We start from the raw sequence: 15,280 nt of genomic DNA, 5'->3' as shown, positions 1-15,280 counted from the left end.
TAACGAAAAATATGTTTAACTCCATTCCAGTGTCTCCGAATTGGCTCAGAACTAAAACGTGCCAATAAATTTACCGCAAAAGCGATATCTGGTCTCGTACATTGTGCCAAGTACATCAAAGCCCCAATTGCATTGAGATATGATACTTCAGGACCAAGTATCTCTTCATCAGATTCTCTAGGACGAAACGGATCCTTTTGAAGATCTAGAGACCTTACAACCATAGGAGTGCTTAATGGGTGAGTATTGTCCATGTTGAAGCGTTTAAGTAATCTTTCAATGTATGCTGATTGATGGACGATTATTCCATTTGCTTTATGCTCAAGCTCTAGACCAAGACAAAGTTTGGTTTTACCCAAATCTTTAACTTCAAATTCCTTTTTCAAATACTCAGCAGTTTTAGCTAACTCTTCTGGAGTTCCAATTAAATTTATATCGTCGACATAAACTGCTATAATAGCAAATCCGGTTTCTGATTTCTTAATAAACACGCATGGGCAGATAAGATCATTCTTGTACCTTTCCTTAATTAGGTACTCACTTAGGCGTTGATACCACATGCGACCGAATTGCTTTAACCCGTACAAAAATCTTTGCAATTTTATTGAGAATAAGTTGCGGGGAGTGCATGCATCGGGCATTTTGAATCCCTCGGGAATTTTCATATAAATATCCGAGTCTAATGAGCCATATAGATATGCCGTCACAACGTCCATAAGACGCATTTCCAATCTTTCAGAGAGTACCAGACTAATGAGAAAACGAAATGTAATCATATCCATCACAGGTGAATATGTCTCATCGTAATCAATCCCAGGTCTCTGGGAGAATCCTTGGGCAACGAGTCGGGCTTTATACCTGACAACCTCGTTTTTTTCTCATTTCGTTTCCGGATAAATACCCATTTATATCCAACGGGCTTTACATTATCGGGGATGCAAGTTATGGGTCCAAAAACCTCTCGTTTAGCTAGGGAAGCCAATTCAGCCTTAATTGCTTCCTCCCACTTAGACCAATCTTGTCTTTGACGGCATTCAATAATAGATTGCGGCTCACAATCATCATCCATAATTTTATGAGCAACTGAGAATGCAAAAGCATCATCAATGATGATTTCATTCCGATTCCAAATCTCATTACAATATGTAATGGAATTCTCAGTATTCCTAGGGTTGGTGATCTTTTCATGGGTTTGTGCCTCTTCAGGGGCATTAATCTCTTTAGGAGTAAGCACAACACCGGGCTCTTCTGGAGTGGATTCCTGATTCTTTCCCCTTCGTTTTCGACGAACAGTGTCTTTTGATCCTATCGGTCTACCACGCTTCAAATGTGGGGGATTTTGATCCATTTTAGCTTGTCCTTCGGGAACAGCTATCCTAGCTGGAGCATTTGTAGCTGGAATATGAGACTTCGTTACCTTAGTAGCATCATTAAATGCGTCAGGAAGTCTATTGGCTATAGCCTGTAAATGGATTATGCGCTGCACCTCGTTTTCACACTCAGAAGTTCTTGGGTCTAATTGAGATAATTTTTTCTCATTCCAAGAGAAAACCTTAACTGATTTTTGCGTCACAGCCATGTCAGTTTTAGGTGTCCCAATCGATGGAAACATAGTCTCATTGAAATGACAATCTGCGAATCTGGCAGTAAAAAGATCACCAGTAGTTGGTTCCAAGAACCTAATGATGGACGGTGAATTAAACCCAACATAAATGCCCAAACGGCGTTGGGGACCCATTTTCATTCTTTTTGGCGGTGCTACAGGCACCTGCATTGCACAACCAAAGGTGCGTAAATGTGAAATATCAGGTTCATAACCAAGAACCATTTGAAGGGGAGATTGTAAGAGACTAGTAGTGGGGCGCAATCTTATTAAGGCTGCCGCATGCAAAACTGCATGACCCCATGCTGTATCGTTGAGATTCATTCTCAATAATAGAGTGCGGGCAATGATTTGGATATGTTTAATCAATGATTCTGCCAATCCATTTTGAGTATGAACATATGCGACCGGGTGCTCGACCTCGATTCCGAGTAAAGTACAATACGTATCAAAACTCTTTGATGTAAATTCACCAGCATTATCCATCCTTATGCTTTTAATTGGATAATCAGGGAATTGTGCCCGGAGCTTTATAATCTGCGCAAGTAAACGTGCAAAGGTGACATTTGCACGTAGATAATAGACAAACATGGGACCATCTACAGGATGCGTCCACTAATACCATAAAATATCGAAACGGTCCACTTGGTGGTTGTATTGGTCCACAAATATCACCCTGAATTCTTTGCAGGAATAAAGGGGATTCAAGATCAACCTTTGTTATAGAAGGTTTGATAATGAGTTTTCCTTGTGAACAAGCTTCACAATTATAATCTTTGGACAATAATACCTTTGTATCCTTTAAAGGGTGCCCTTTTGTATTTTGAATTATTCTACGCATCATTGAAGCGTCAAGGTGACCAAGGCGATCATGCCATAATCCAAACTGATCAGGGTTTACCAATCTCCAGGATATGGTGGAGTAGGTTTCAACGGCCTTAACCATGACACAATACAAACCCATAGAAGAAGCTTCTAGCTTCTCATGGATGGTCTTCAGGCCCATCTTATAAGAGGTAATGCCAATATATTCTTTATTTTGCTCATAAATAGTCTCAACATGGTACCCATTACGGCGTACATCTTTGAAGCTAAGCAGATTCCTTTTTGATCTACTGCTTAGAAATGCATTCTCAATATGCAGGATGGTGCCTTTTGGCAAAACAATTGTGGCATTCCCGAAACCATCAATAATCGGAATAGGACCAGATATTATATGGACATGTGTCTTACGCAATGTCATACTCGAGAAAAAGTGTCTACTACGAAATATGGTATGCGTTGATGCACTATCAAGCAAACAAACATCTTCCTTTTTCTCGGTGTTTTCCATTTGCATTTATGTTGACAACTTTAGGTGTCAAGTATCATAAAATTTTCATATTAGTTATAGGAAATTTCAAAATAATAAATATTATGTCAAGTTCATAAGCATTTCATTGCATAACCATATTAAAGAACAATAAAAGGTAATACATTTAAAGAAAAACAACTAGAAAAGAAATTATTAGAATCATAAAATTCGAAGTCTAAGATGTCATCCACCAGTCTGATGCTTCATCAAAGTAATCAGAGGTCCTCAAAGAAATCAGAGACATCCAGGGATGCATTTGCTACTTCAGGAGCAAGAGGAGTCCCACCAACAGAGATATTGTTGGCCTCAACAGTGGTTATGGCAGCAGGATTAATTTCAATGGCGTGAGATTCACCACGTTTGCCCGTATTTTTTAAAGATGCCTGGTATAGATCAACAAAGTGCTTTGGCGTACAACAAGTACGTGACCAGTGCTTAGTCATGCCACAATGATGGCAAATACTTTCATTAGTTACCTTCTTTGGCTTCTTTTCTTTGTCATGATTCGGGCCAAATTAGATTTCCTAGGGCGGTTAAATTTTCTGCCACCCCTTCGAAGATTATATTCTTGCCTGCGCTTGTAGCCCTTAAAATGGTCAGTAATTTTCTCAGAGTTAGCATGTGCTTCAGGCAATGCTTTTGAGCCAGCAGGTCTAAGATCATGATTTTTTAGCAGCAATTCATTAGTTTGCTCAGCAGTGAGGAGCACAGAAATTAATTTAGAGTATGTGTCAAATTGACGCTGCCGGTATTGCTGTTGCAATACAATATTCGAAGTATGGAAGGTGGAGAAAGTTTTCTCTAACAGTTCCGCATCAGTGAGCTTGATACCGCATAACTCAAGCCGAGAAACAATATCAAATAAAGCGGAGTTATAGTCAGACACTGATTTAAAATATTGTAGTATGAGATTTTGCCAGTCATATTGTGCTTGAGGAAGGATAACAGTCTTGGTATGATCATACCTATCCTTCAACCTCTTCCACAAGGTCTGAGGGTCTCGAACGGATAAATATTGAGTCTGCAGGCTCTCATGCAAATGACGACGAATAAAAATCAGTGCATTTGCTTTATCTTTTGCATTTGAGGTTCCGTCTTCTGTAATTGCGTTAGCAAGATCTTGCCCTTGGAGGTGCATTTCCATGTCAAGGCACCAGGATAGATAATTATTTCCACTCACTTCGAGGATGTGGAATTTGGGCTTTTCAATATTTGCCATAATTCTTGCAAAACAAATGAATCCTTAAATTAATTAGAAGGATTTCCAAATATCCACCGCCACTTCAGGAGCAGAAGGATACTTTTAGGTTGAAAATTTGGCTTCAGGCCAAGCAAAAGAAAAAAAATTGATAGAAGAAGATGAAGTATAAGTTGATTAATAAAAAAAGAGAATATATACTTACCTTGCAAAAATTATTTACTCAATTGGTAGATCTTCGTGCTGATAACGTGTTGTAAAATATTGCGTGTATATTTTCCTCTTTCATTCTCTTCTTCTGATATGATTTCTTACCCAATGACCAAATATAAGCTCCTATTTATAAGTAAACAAGGATGCACATATCATTAATGTCAATGTATTGAATATATACATTGAATAGGGAGATGGACATTCATACGTAGAATGTAGGTTACGAATGTGCCATAATAGGTATATTGAATATTCATTCATGTATGTAGGTTACGAATGTGCCATAATAGGTACATTGAATATAATGAATATTCATTCATGTATTTCATAACAGTCATATCTTTTTATAACTTTTTTGAATTCTGAATGATAATTTAAAATGTGGCGAGCAAGGAAAACTGACTTTTAACTCTCGAGTTTTGAACAGATTAAAAAGATTTTGCACTAAATTAACCTTAGCAAGATCAAGCAAAAACCTGACCAGAAAAGGATTAATCAAATTCGCTTTATTAGAAATATTTAATGGGAATAAATTGTTGATAAATACTGAGAAGTTATATGTATGTACACGGAATCGGAAAGATATTTCCAGATTTGATGGTCTTAAAAAGATTATTGTCAAATATATATAGATAGATTTAAACTAAAAAAATGAAACGTGTGGGATATAAGATAAAAGTATTAATTTACACATTTATGCATGGGCACAACATATATATAAAATGAGCAGATAAGGGGTACTTGGAAAAGAAAAGGAAATATTGAGATTCTTTGAAAAATAGTATAGAATCGTATAGATTAAAAAAATCACGAAAATTATTTCATCATATATTCATTGATAGAAATGCAGTAATTTATCGACGTGAGGTCGCACGTCACCGGCGGCATTCAGACCGGCCACGTCGTCGTCTCGACAACGCCGATATGGAAAAGAAAAGTTCATCGATCATTTGACAGTTCATGCAAGGTGGGCCAGCAATGAACCACTTGTTAATTCCAAAGAGAAAAGGGAAGACGAAAAACAGCATAATCGAGTGGGCCAGCTTGGTTTTGCAAAAAGGTTTCCGAAAAATAAGAGCAATTCTCAATTTTCCTTAAAAATATATTTAGGGTCCATTTATTTAAAAAAATTATTTCCGAAAAATTATTTTTCGACTTTCCGGTGTTTTGATGACTGAAAACTAATCAATGTACGAAAAACAGTTTAGCTTAGATTGGGAGAAAACGACTTCCCAATCTTGCAAGAAAGAATTCACCCTCATGAAGGAATAATGAAACAAATGATCCCTGAACTGTGATTCAATGTGTAATATAGTCCTTGAACTTAACCCAATATGCACATTTTCATATAACTCATGGACTAAGTTAAACATATACCAAAAGTCTATGCATCATTAAACAAATTAAAGCTCAAAGATTATATTGCACATTGAGCCAAAGTTCAAGAATAATTATATCATTTTCCCTATTAATAGACACCAAATAAATTAAAACTAACTATTTTCCTTAAAATTTATTTTCATGAAAATTATTTTTTTATATCATGAAATTTTCAATGAAATAAAGCAACCTAAGTAGTGAAAAATGGACCCTTTTTTAAGGAATAGAAGCATTAAAATATGCAGAATTCCACTAGAGTTAGGTATGTTATCGCAGCGCAGGTACGAATACCTTCTTCTCCAAGCCCGCCGTAAAACCTGAAAAACAGAAGAAGGAAAAGGAACAGGGGAGATTCTATCCCCCTAGATGCGAATCTCGTGCTTCCGTCTCATCTTATCCCTCTCCACAATCACCAACTTCACGCCCTGTAAACGCAGCCTCATCTCCCGTTCGTTGTCGTTGCTCATCATATCTGAGAGATTCATCCCGATTGTTGTTCACTTTAATGAACAAGCTTCCAAAAAACTTCAATCACTCTCTTGCAACTTGTACGGATGTGAATTCCGTTCCTCTGTATCGACCAATCCACCTGTTCCTTTCTGGCTTGCTCTCTCTCTCTCTCTTTCTGGTTGCCAATATTTTGATTAACAGACCGCCAGTTGCTTTGAAGCTTTCTCTGCCCATGTCCCCGATGAACACGTTATCAATTACCCAGGTGCTAAAAACTCCTCTTGTTCAATCCGCGGCACCTCTTCGAGCTTGATTTTATCAACAAACATGTGTTGTTCATCACAGCTCAAGGTTTCGTCCTTCTTTTTCTTCTTCTTCTTCTTCGTTGTTTCGCTTCTTTTGAGTACTGCGAGTACCCAGGTCCGTGCTAATGAAGAAGGCTTCATTTCTACACTCGTGTCCGACAAGGGTCTTGATTTTGCTAAAGACTTGCTCATACGCAGAGCGGTGTACTCAATTATCCCGCTTAAGCTGCCACAAATTGAGAAATATCTGAAAATCCCAGTTGTGGGCAGAGTTGATGTTGTTCTTTGGAACATCAGTATCGATGGGGTCGAGATAGATTCTTCGTATGTCAAGACTGGTGAAGAGGGTATTGTGCTAATAGCTTCTGGTGCTACTGCGAATTTGAGCATGAATTGGCAGTATTCTTATAGTACGTGGCTGGTACCTATACCAATATCCGATGAAGGTAGTGCTTCTGTGCAGGTACCGTAAAGATCTCTTATTGAATTTGTTCTCACGATTTCTTGTTGAATTAGTGAAGTATGAGCTTGAATTTTATTGGTTCTAGTATGTCTTCTTTGATTAGTCTTGTTCTGTACAATTCGATGAATTGCTGGATTATACAGTAGTAACAGTTTTGACAGTCTAACTTGAGTATTTGCTTATTGAAAAGAAAGTCTTAATATTGAACTTAATTAGATTCCAGAGCATAAGTTGATCTGGGTGCAGTTGCTTTTCCAACATAGTAGTCAAAAGGAAAGGGAAAAGTTTATGATATTCAAACATGATGAAGAGAGGATATTGTACCTGGCATTGTGAATATCTGCGATTGAGTCGGGGATAGTTGCTTGGATGATGGGTAAGCTAAGCTTTTATATGACAGAAAGTGCTGAAGTTCATCTGGAACTTCGATGATTCTATGCAGTTAGGACTAACCGATGCTTACTAAGTTTCTTCAGTTCTCCTTCAATTTTTCCGGCTTCTCTTTTTCCTAATCTCTTTGAAAGCTTGTCGTAAAAATCTCATCATATTTCTGTGTCTTTTATCTCATGGAAGTTTAAAAGATTTGTCAATCTTGTGAAATGGGATGATGTTTCGCTTCCTATGAATGTGATGCTTCATTCTCATTAGTATACTCAGTCAATTGCAGCACAACTTTTATAAGTTCATGTTATTGTTTCTCTGATTCTTAGGCATTTTTTAATCATGAATATGCTGTGAAAGATTGTGTTAAGAAGTGCTGCAAATGACAGGTTAAAGATATGGAAGTGGGGCTTACGTTGGACTTGAAGGATCTGGGTGGTTTCCTAAAGCTATCTGTCCTTGAATGTGGATGCTATGTGAAAGCCATCTCAATCAAAATAGATGGTGGGTCATCTTGGCTATATCAAGGGTATGCAATCATGTTGAATAAGTTTTTTTCTCTCTGAATTTTCAATGGCTAATAATTTATCCACTATTTCTGGGGTCACTAGCTGATCTTTGAGTTTTTGATGGAAAAGTGTTAGCATGTGTCTCCCATTGATTTCTCTCCAGGTAAAACAAGTACATTGTTAACAAATCATGAAAACTTAAGCGTGGTGTTCAATGAACTGAAAGCTGTCAAAAGCATTGGTTAATGACTTGAGAGACACCCACACCTAGTTATATTATGCTGAAAAGGTTGGGTTTCTCCAAGTCAGTCCTGTTTTGCAGTAATTTGACAGATGATTTAACAGTTATTTGCCTTTGCCAACACTGAAAATGATTTGATTACATGTCTAGAGAAATAATATTTGCTTCTGTAAATTGCCTGTAAAAGCTTTGCTTGGACCTGCCCTTTTTCTGGTTACTGCATGAAACCTGCTACTTACTATGTTTGCTTCACTTCTCTAATCTCAGGGTAGTGGGTGCTTTCCAAGGGAAAATAGTATCGGCAGTTGAGGAAGCTATTCCCAGGAAGATTACGGAAGAAATACTGAAGCTAGATGCCTTACTGCAAGATCTTCCAAACAAAATTCCAGTTGGTGATGTGGCTTCTCTGAATGTTACTTTTGTGAGTGATCCAGTGTTGAGTAATTCTTCCATTGACTTCAAGGTCAATGGACTATTCACAGCAGAAGACGAGATCGTTGCATCTAACTATCCTCACCGACAACAAACCACTTCAGTTACCTGCACCGGTGCCAATGAAATGATTAAGATTTCCTTACATGAAAATGTACTTAAATCAGCATCTATGGTCTACTTCAATGTAAGTTCCCATTCTGTTTCCTGTTTTTCCAGTAATGAAACTGATTAAAAGCTTGATATGGTTATTTGTATGTTTAGGCTTTTATGTAAGGCTGATCGGTGTCGTTGGTTTACTGGATAATGTTTTCTTTTTTTTATTTTATTTCGGTCAGGCAGATTATATGCACTGGCTTGTGGACAAGATACCAGATCAAGCCTTACTGAACACGGCTGGATGGAAACACATCGTGCCTCAATTGTACAAGCAGTATCCAAATGACGACATGGACCTTAACATATCCGTATCTGCTCCACCTCTTACAAAAGTTACTAACCAGGGAATTGGTGCTACCATCTACGCAGATGTCATAGTTGATGTTCTGGATGCCGGTGAAGTCATACCAGTTGCCTGCGTTTCACTGGTGTGTTGATTCAACAACTCTTGCAATCTATAGCATCCTTGTGTCAATTTGTCATAGTGGTTGTGCTTAAATATGGACTTCGCTATAATTCGCTATTGTTTTCAAGCTATGAAACACCTAAAATAAACTGGTGCCAGAGATTAAGCTTGCATAGAGTATGAAAGAAGAGTTTGTACGATGCTAACAGCCGTCATCCCATTGACCTGAATTAGACACTCGCTATAATTCAAAATCCTGGCTATTATAAAATTCAGAAATTGATAAGCTTATGATTTATTTTGGAGGAATTGACCTTTTCTGTCGCTCTTTCTCTCCCTTTATTTTTGGCTCAAGTGGTTTGTTGGAAATGATAAACATTTTGTAATAATGATGGTAGTAACCTCCCTATTGAATCAGGTGATAGATACTTCGGGTTCGGCACATATACTGCAGAATAATTTGGCTGGAAGCATTAGAGTGGAGCACCTCTCTGCCTCTTTGAAGTGGAGCAATATTGGTAATCTGCACATGCTTCTGGTTCAGGTATATTAATTTAAACTCTTAGATTACAAAGTGAACCGACAGAGGGATCCTGTCAACAATCACGGAAGCCTAAACCTTATTTAGCATGTGGGCGAAAGTCATGGTGCTTGTGCGGCCATCAAGATTCTCTTCTTTATAACTTTTTCTGTGGTTTGAATCCCTTAGTTGTTATTGGGCACCAGTACTTCACGTCGTTGTGCATGCTTGTCCAGTCTCATCTAAGGACTGGCATGGCATCCCGCATAGAAATCGAGACTTTCTTTTTGCATTTGCTCATGTTAATGCCACGGTAAATACATCAGGACAGGATCTAAAAGTGCTGCAATGAATACGGATGTTTCCCATTATGTGTATTGATTTCTTCTACTGGTCCAGTGGAGAACTTGTCACTGAAATCACCTGCTACTACATTCTGTGCAGACGGTAATGTCGACAGTCATCAAAACCGTGGTTGTTCCTTACGTGAACCTACACCTTATGAGGGGATTCCCACTGCCACTCCCTCATGGATTCGCTCTCAAGAATGCAAGAATCCGGTATGCTGATTCGGGCATCCTGATCTGCAGCAACGTGAGCTACAAGACGTCAGTTTTGATTTAGTTGTAGCAGCTATTTCACTTCTTGAAGGGTGCAATTTGGTCATGTACAGTTGGGAAAATATATGTCGTAGATTGGTAAAGCCTAGTATAGTTGAAAAAGCCCAAAATTTCTTGTGCAATAAGTCACTAGGTACTTATATTTCCTCATCTCCTGTCCTTATAGCATGATACATTTTTTATCTGGAATTCCTCAAATTTTGTAACTTTAAGTTGCTTATAGTATTGGACTACTTGAACAAAAGTTTGACAAATTATGTAGATTATAGTTTAGAAAGTCTAGTAACTTGGATTCTTCATTCTCTTAGTTGGAACGTTGTATTAAAAAAGCTACAAAATTAGATACAATGCATGTCTCAATATCAATTTTCTTATTAATAGCCTTATTTGAACCTCGAAGATGGTTGGAAAAAAAAAAGTCGAAACAGAAAAAAATTTAGGAAAAAAAAAGAAAAATACCAATCAATGTGAACTTAAATAGATTCAAACCACAAAGAGAAATCTATTGAAAATTATATAAATGTAGGAAATATTTATGGAAATTGATTCAAGAATTACCATCATAATTGAAAAAAAAATGAAGTATGCCATTAAGTCCACGGTCTTATAATAATGCTATTAACTTAAATTAAATAACTCCATGAAAGTTACAGTACATACAATTTGTATAAACTATACAAAATTCTATGTAACGCTCCAAAAAAAATTCTGTTATTTGTTCTCGAATGATTTAGAGATGGCTATATGTATTACCGTTGAATATACTTGTAGATCTATAGACTTATATGAAAAATATATAACAAAGATGTATCATAAAAGGCAAAAAAAATTTAATACCAATTAAATTTAATTCGACAATTTGAATTATAGATGTAATGGGAGAAAAGAAAGTAAAATTAATACTCAATTTCGCAATTAAGTAAATTATTAATTTTACTGAGATGATGTCTAGAAGCATCACAATCTTTTATTTTTTGCAATAAGCAAAGCGTATTTTAATAATATTAAATCTTTGGTGGCACCCTTTTTTGGAGAACACTTAAAAGGAGACTCTATTGTAATTATATATATGGAGTGTATTTCGCTTCCGTGCATAGAGTCTCCTTTAAACATGCGAGGTCTTTATAAGTAATTACAATCCTAGCCAGCACACTTAGAGCAAAAGTAAAAACTTCTTCGAAAAAATAAAAATAAAAATCATCAGCGATACTAAACATTATAAACCGGTGGGCAAAAATCGGCGCTTAAGTGAATCAATCGTTGTAGTTTCGCCAAATACCAAGAATGTCGCGAACTAGAGCGCTCTCCGGAGCTATTCAACATCGATACGTTAGGATTCAACCTCAAACATTGCCTCATATTCAAGCATAGTATCGGGGTAGTAACAATGTCTTGCAATGCAATTCAACAGATGCATGAACTCAAATCCTTTTTGTGAGCCTGGGTCTTCGCGGCTTCAATGAGTCCTTGCACGAGTCCCACGCTTCTCCTGGTACCAGAACGATCATATAAATAAACGGTACATGCCAAGAGGCTATATAGGCTATAATCCTGGCTATTAAAGCTTCTCTTTTTCCCCTAGTTTCTATTCTATGGCTATGACCTATAGATTAAAGTTGTCTTTGATTTCACTCACGGGGGCGAACTCTTTGCTTGATCTTGCCCACGAATCTAGAATCAAACATTAATGAATGGTAAGTGGAACAGCAGCTCAATGTACGCTCGGAATAAGACAATGTCTAGGACAATTAATACGATGTACCTATAGTTATAGACAACCTTAAGAGATCATGGATCTATTGTAGTGAATCCACCTAGCAAGGGCACACCAGACGATCTCCAAAAGCCTCCAATATGTCTGGGCTTCACTTAGAAGCTTCTCTTTTCGTTTTTGGTTCCCAAAGATTGAGAAGCTACTGTATCTTCATGCAAGGAGTTATGTGGAGGTCGGAATATTGCTCGACGACCACATTTTACAAGGACGACCAAGTGGATCGCGGGAGCCAAATCTATCTTATCGTTGATTGCGCGAACATCGGATCATTGCATCTTGCATAGGTTGATGTAATTGCTCGATATTACGTACTCTTCATATAGGTCCGACACAAATAAATTGACGGGTAGTCGCCTATCAAGCTTCTACACCATAAACTCCCCCGTGAGAGTCAGTACATATGCAATCAAATAAGTTGTAAACATACACAGCTACCACAATCTACTAAATCCTGTTTAGTCGTTTCTTGGTAAATGAGTCTCCAAGTAGTTTCATTAAATTTGGATTTCACGAAGTTTGATGTTGCTATCCGGCAGCATAATTTGCTTGGAGTTGTTATCCATTTCCAAACCAAAAGAGCAGGTAAGACTGCATATTCATCTTCGGTCAATTCAATATGAAACATTTAACTTTAAAATTCACTTGTCGGCAACTTGGCATGACTGCTCTTGAGGGTCTAGGCCAAGACAAGGGCCAAAACTGAACAACCCTCGACAATGAAACAACAGTTTAGGATGCGTTTGGTAACTTTTTTGTTTCCGAAAAAAAATTTTGCTCAGAAATAATCTTTTTTCATTTTGTTCCCTGAAACAATCTGTGAGCATTTGAAAGCGTTGGGTAACGGCTCAAAATTTCTATTCCTGGAATAAAAAAAGAACAGAAATGCATTTAGTAACTGCACAAAAATTTTTTTTATTAATAATATTTAAATTTTTTAATACTTCTTTCTCTTTTTTTTCTTTTCTTTTTTTCTTCTTCTCCTTCCTTCGCCCATGGCCTGCGAGGGCAGCCCTCGTCGGCTCAGGCGAGGGCTGGAAAAGGCCGGAGAGGGCTACTGTTACCCAAGCTGCGAGGGTCCAGCCCTCGCTGGCCCACTGGCTACAAACCAGAAAAGAAGATGAACCGGCCAGGAAAGAAGAAAAAAAAAATTATCTTCTATTTCTAATTCCTGTTTCCAGAATCAAAAATCAACCAAAACTGATTTTAAGAATAAATTTGTGCTCGGAATAAAAAATTTACCAAACGAATTTCTGTTCTTTTTTTATTTTCGATAATAAAATAATGAAATCAAGCACTATTTGATCGGTTACTAAACAGGCCCTCAGTGCCTTTTTTCTTCTTGTTTCGAGGCGATTGACCCTCCCAAATCCAAAACATTTCATCTTTTCTCACTCGACAAAATGCTAAAGGACAAGGGCATGATTAGCATCTTCTTTGACCATTCCACCAGCTTCTCTCTCTCTCTTCTCCCCTTTTCTCTCCACTTTTCTTCTCCGACTCTCCCAAATTCAAAGAAGACCTTCATCGGTCGAAATCATGAAACAGTACCTCGCAATGTCAAGGGCCGTAATCATTTCAATAGAAAAAAACACACAGCACGGGAACGCCACGGTAACCGAAAGCGACTCTACGTACCGACTTGACTCGACTCATAGCTCTCTCATTTTTTAACCTTTCTGCATGGCTAGGGTTAGCAGCAGCAGGCAATACAACAAACGCAAAGCACGCTATGATAGTCTTTATAGGGGTAGTTGGTCGTTAAAGGGGTGAAACAGTCCGGCCTAGATTCACGTGAACCGGCGACTATCACGGCGTCGTGGACTTCCCTGGGAAAAGGGGTTGTGGACTTCAATCGAAAGAACATTTAGAGAACAGAATTCCGGGTCTTTCGAGTGAATTAAAGCTGATTTCATATTCTTATCATCGTGCTCTCCGGTCTCTGGATTTGGCTCTTTCTCCACTCCACGGCCCCTCCCTCCTAGCATGTGATGCAATCACTTCCTTTTCACTCTAGTGGTAGGATAACATGATTATATGCGTGAAATTACAAGCAAAGATCCTTTTTCTTCTTCTTCTTTTTTGTTTCTTTTTCGGTATTGCGGGAAACGAGATATGAGGGCAAAGTAAATCTCCATCGACCCGAAGGCCACATCCACACAATGGGTGGAGCCTCACTCAATGCGTTCTTGGGGATTAATCGAACCAAAGGATTTAGATATTTTCTGTTGTAAAAAAGAAGATATCGACCGATGTATTGTGAAGTTTCTATTTACTCGATTGCCTAAGCAACCTAAAATCAATATGCTTGTGCCAATTGATTACCAGCGCATGCATAAAGATAATTTTTCGACAACATGCACTTAGTAAGTTTGATGCAGAAAAGAATCTAAATTAGAAATTAAGCTAGATTACCGTGATTTACACTAATGATGAAGGTTATAAGAGCTAATTTTTTTGACATAGTAATGGTTGTCATGTGATTGGACACAAGTGTGTCACACGGGCTGAACTTGTTCGAGGGATTGGTGGCTTTCAACACAAACATCAATCCAACAAAGACTAGGAGTCTAATTACTACTTAAAAGGGGGTTAGGTATACAAACTTAACTTGATTTCTGGGATGATGACTTGAATCAAGCAATATTTAAATCATCTCTGTTTGTCTTGGAATATGATCTCTTTCCATTCCCATGATCTCAGTATGTCCTTGCATAAGGACGATCTTTTCTCCTTTAAAAAAGAAGCATGATGATGGGAAGAAAAGCTTGCTTACTGTTTGGTTCAAAGCCATTCTAACCGAAGCTTTTTAATCATTTCTCAAACGTAATTTATGTTCAGGTTCAACTAGTGAACTGCACTATTAGTGACATAAAGTTGTATATAGTTTTCATTTAATCACTTTGCGAGCGACTTTCGACATGATCCTCAATTATCTTTTGTAATTTACTTTCAATGATACTATACTTATTCTTCTTTTAACCTCGTTTTTTTGTAAAGGAGAAAAAGAAAAATAGTATGCTTGTATCGTCTTTGCCATTGTCAAATCGGGTTAGCTCAAGTATGGCTGTTTACACAATCTATCTCTAACTTGATATCCGATAATCCGGCAATTTGTCTGTTAGGTAAAGGAACTTGCATCATAATTGCACTCGATAAGATACTTCTTGCACGTAATTCATTAAATTAAGTCGATCGCATATACTAAGAAATAAGGGATGAGGATCATCTACCCTCGTTGATTTCCCCCATCATCTTTCCCATTCACCAAATTC

General features: G+C 37.6%; 1 protein-coding gene across 1 annotated transcript; it reads left to right on the top strand.

Annotated features, from left to right (window-relative positions):
* Positions 1 to 6,000: 6,000 nt before the first annotated feature.
* On the top strand, positions 6,001 to 10,418 carry LOC115674950 (putative BPI/LBP family protein At1g04970). The gene is made up of 7 exons (XM_056317375.1): positions 6,001 to 6,296; positions 6,400 to 6,966; positions 7,737 to 7,876; positions 8,365 to 8,716; positions 8,868 to 9,116; positions 9,513 to 9,638; positions 10,059 to 10,418. The coding sequence occupies exons 2-7, from the start codon at positions 6,526 to 6,528 to the stop codon at positions 10,236 to 10,238; spliced, it is 1,488 nt and encodes a 495-aa protein (XP_056173350.1). The 5' UTR covers positions 6,001 to 6,296; positions 6,400 to 6,525; the 3' UTR covers positions 10,239 to 10,418.
* Positions 10,419 to 15,280: the final 4,862 nt, after the last annotated feature.

This window comes from Syzygium oleosum, unplaced genomic scaffold, assembly GCF_021117445.2.
Source record: "Syzygium oleosum isolate NSW1041296 unplaced genomic scaffold, Sole_v2.1 Sole_v2.13, whole genome shotgun sequence".
In the NCBI taxonomy this organism is placed as follows: Eukaryota; Viridiplantae; Streptophyta; class Magnoliopsida; order Myrtales; family Myrtaceae; genus Syzygium; species Syzygium oleosum.
Note: the sequence above shows the minus strand (reverse complement) of the source record. Positions and strands in the feature narration are given on the sequence as shown.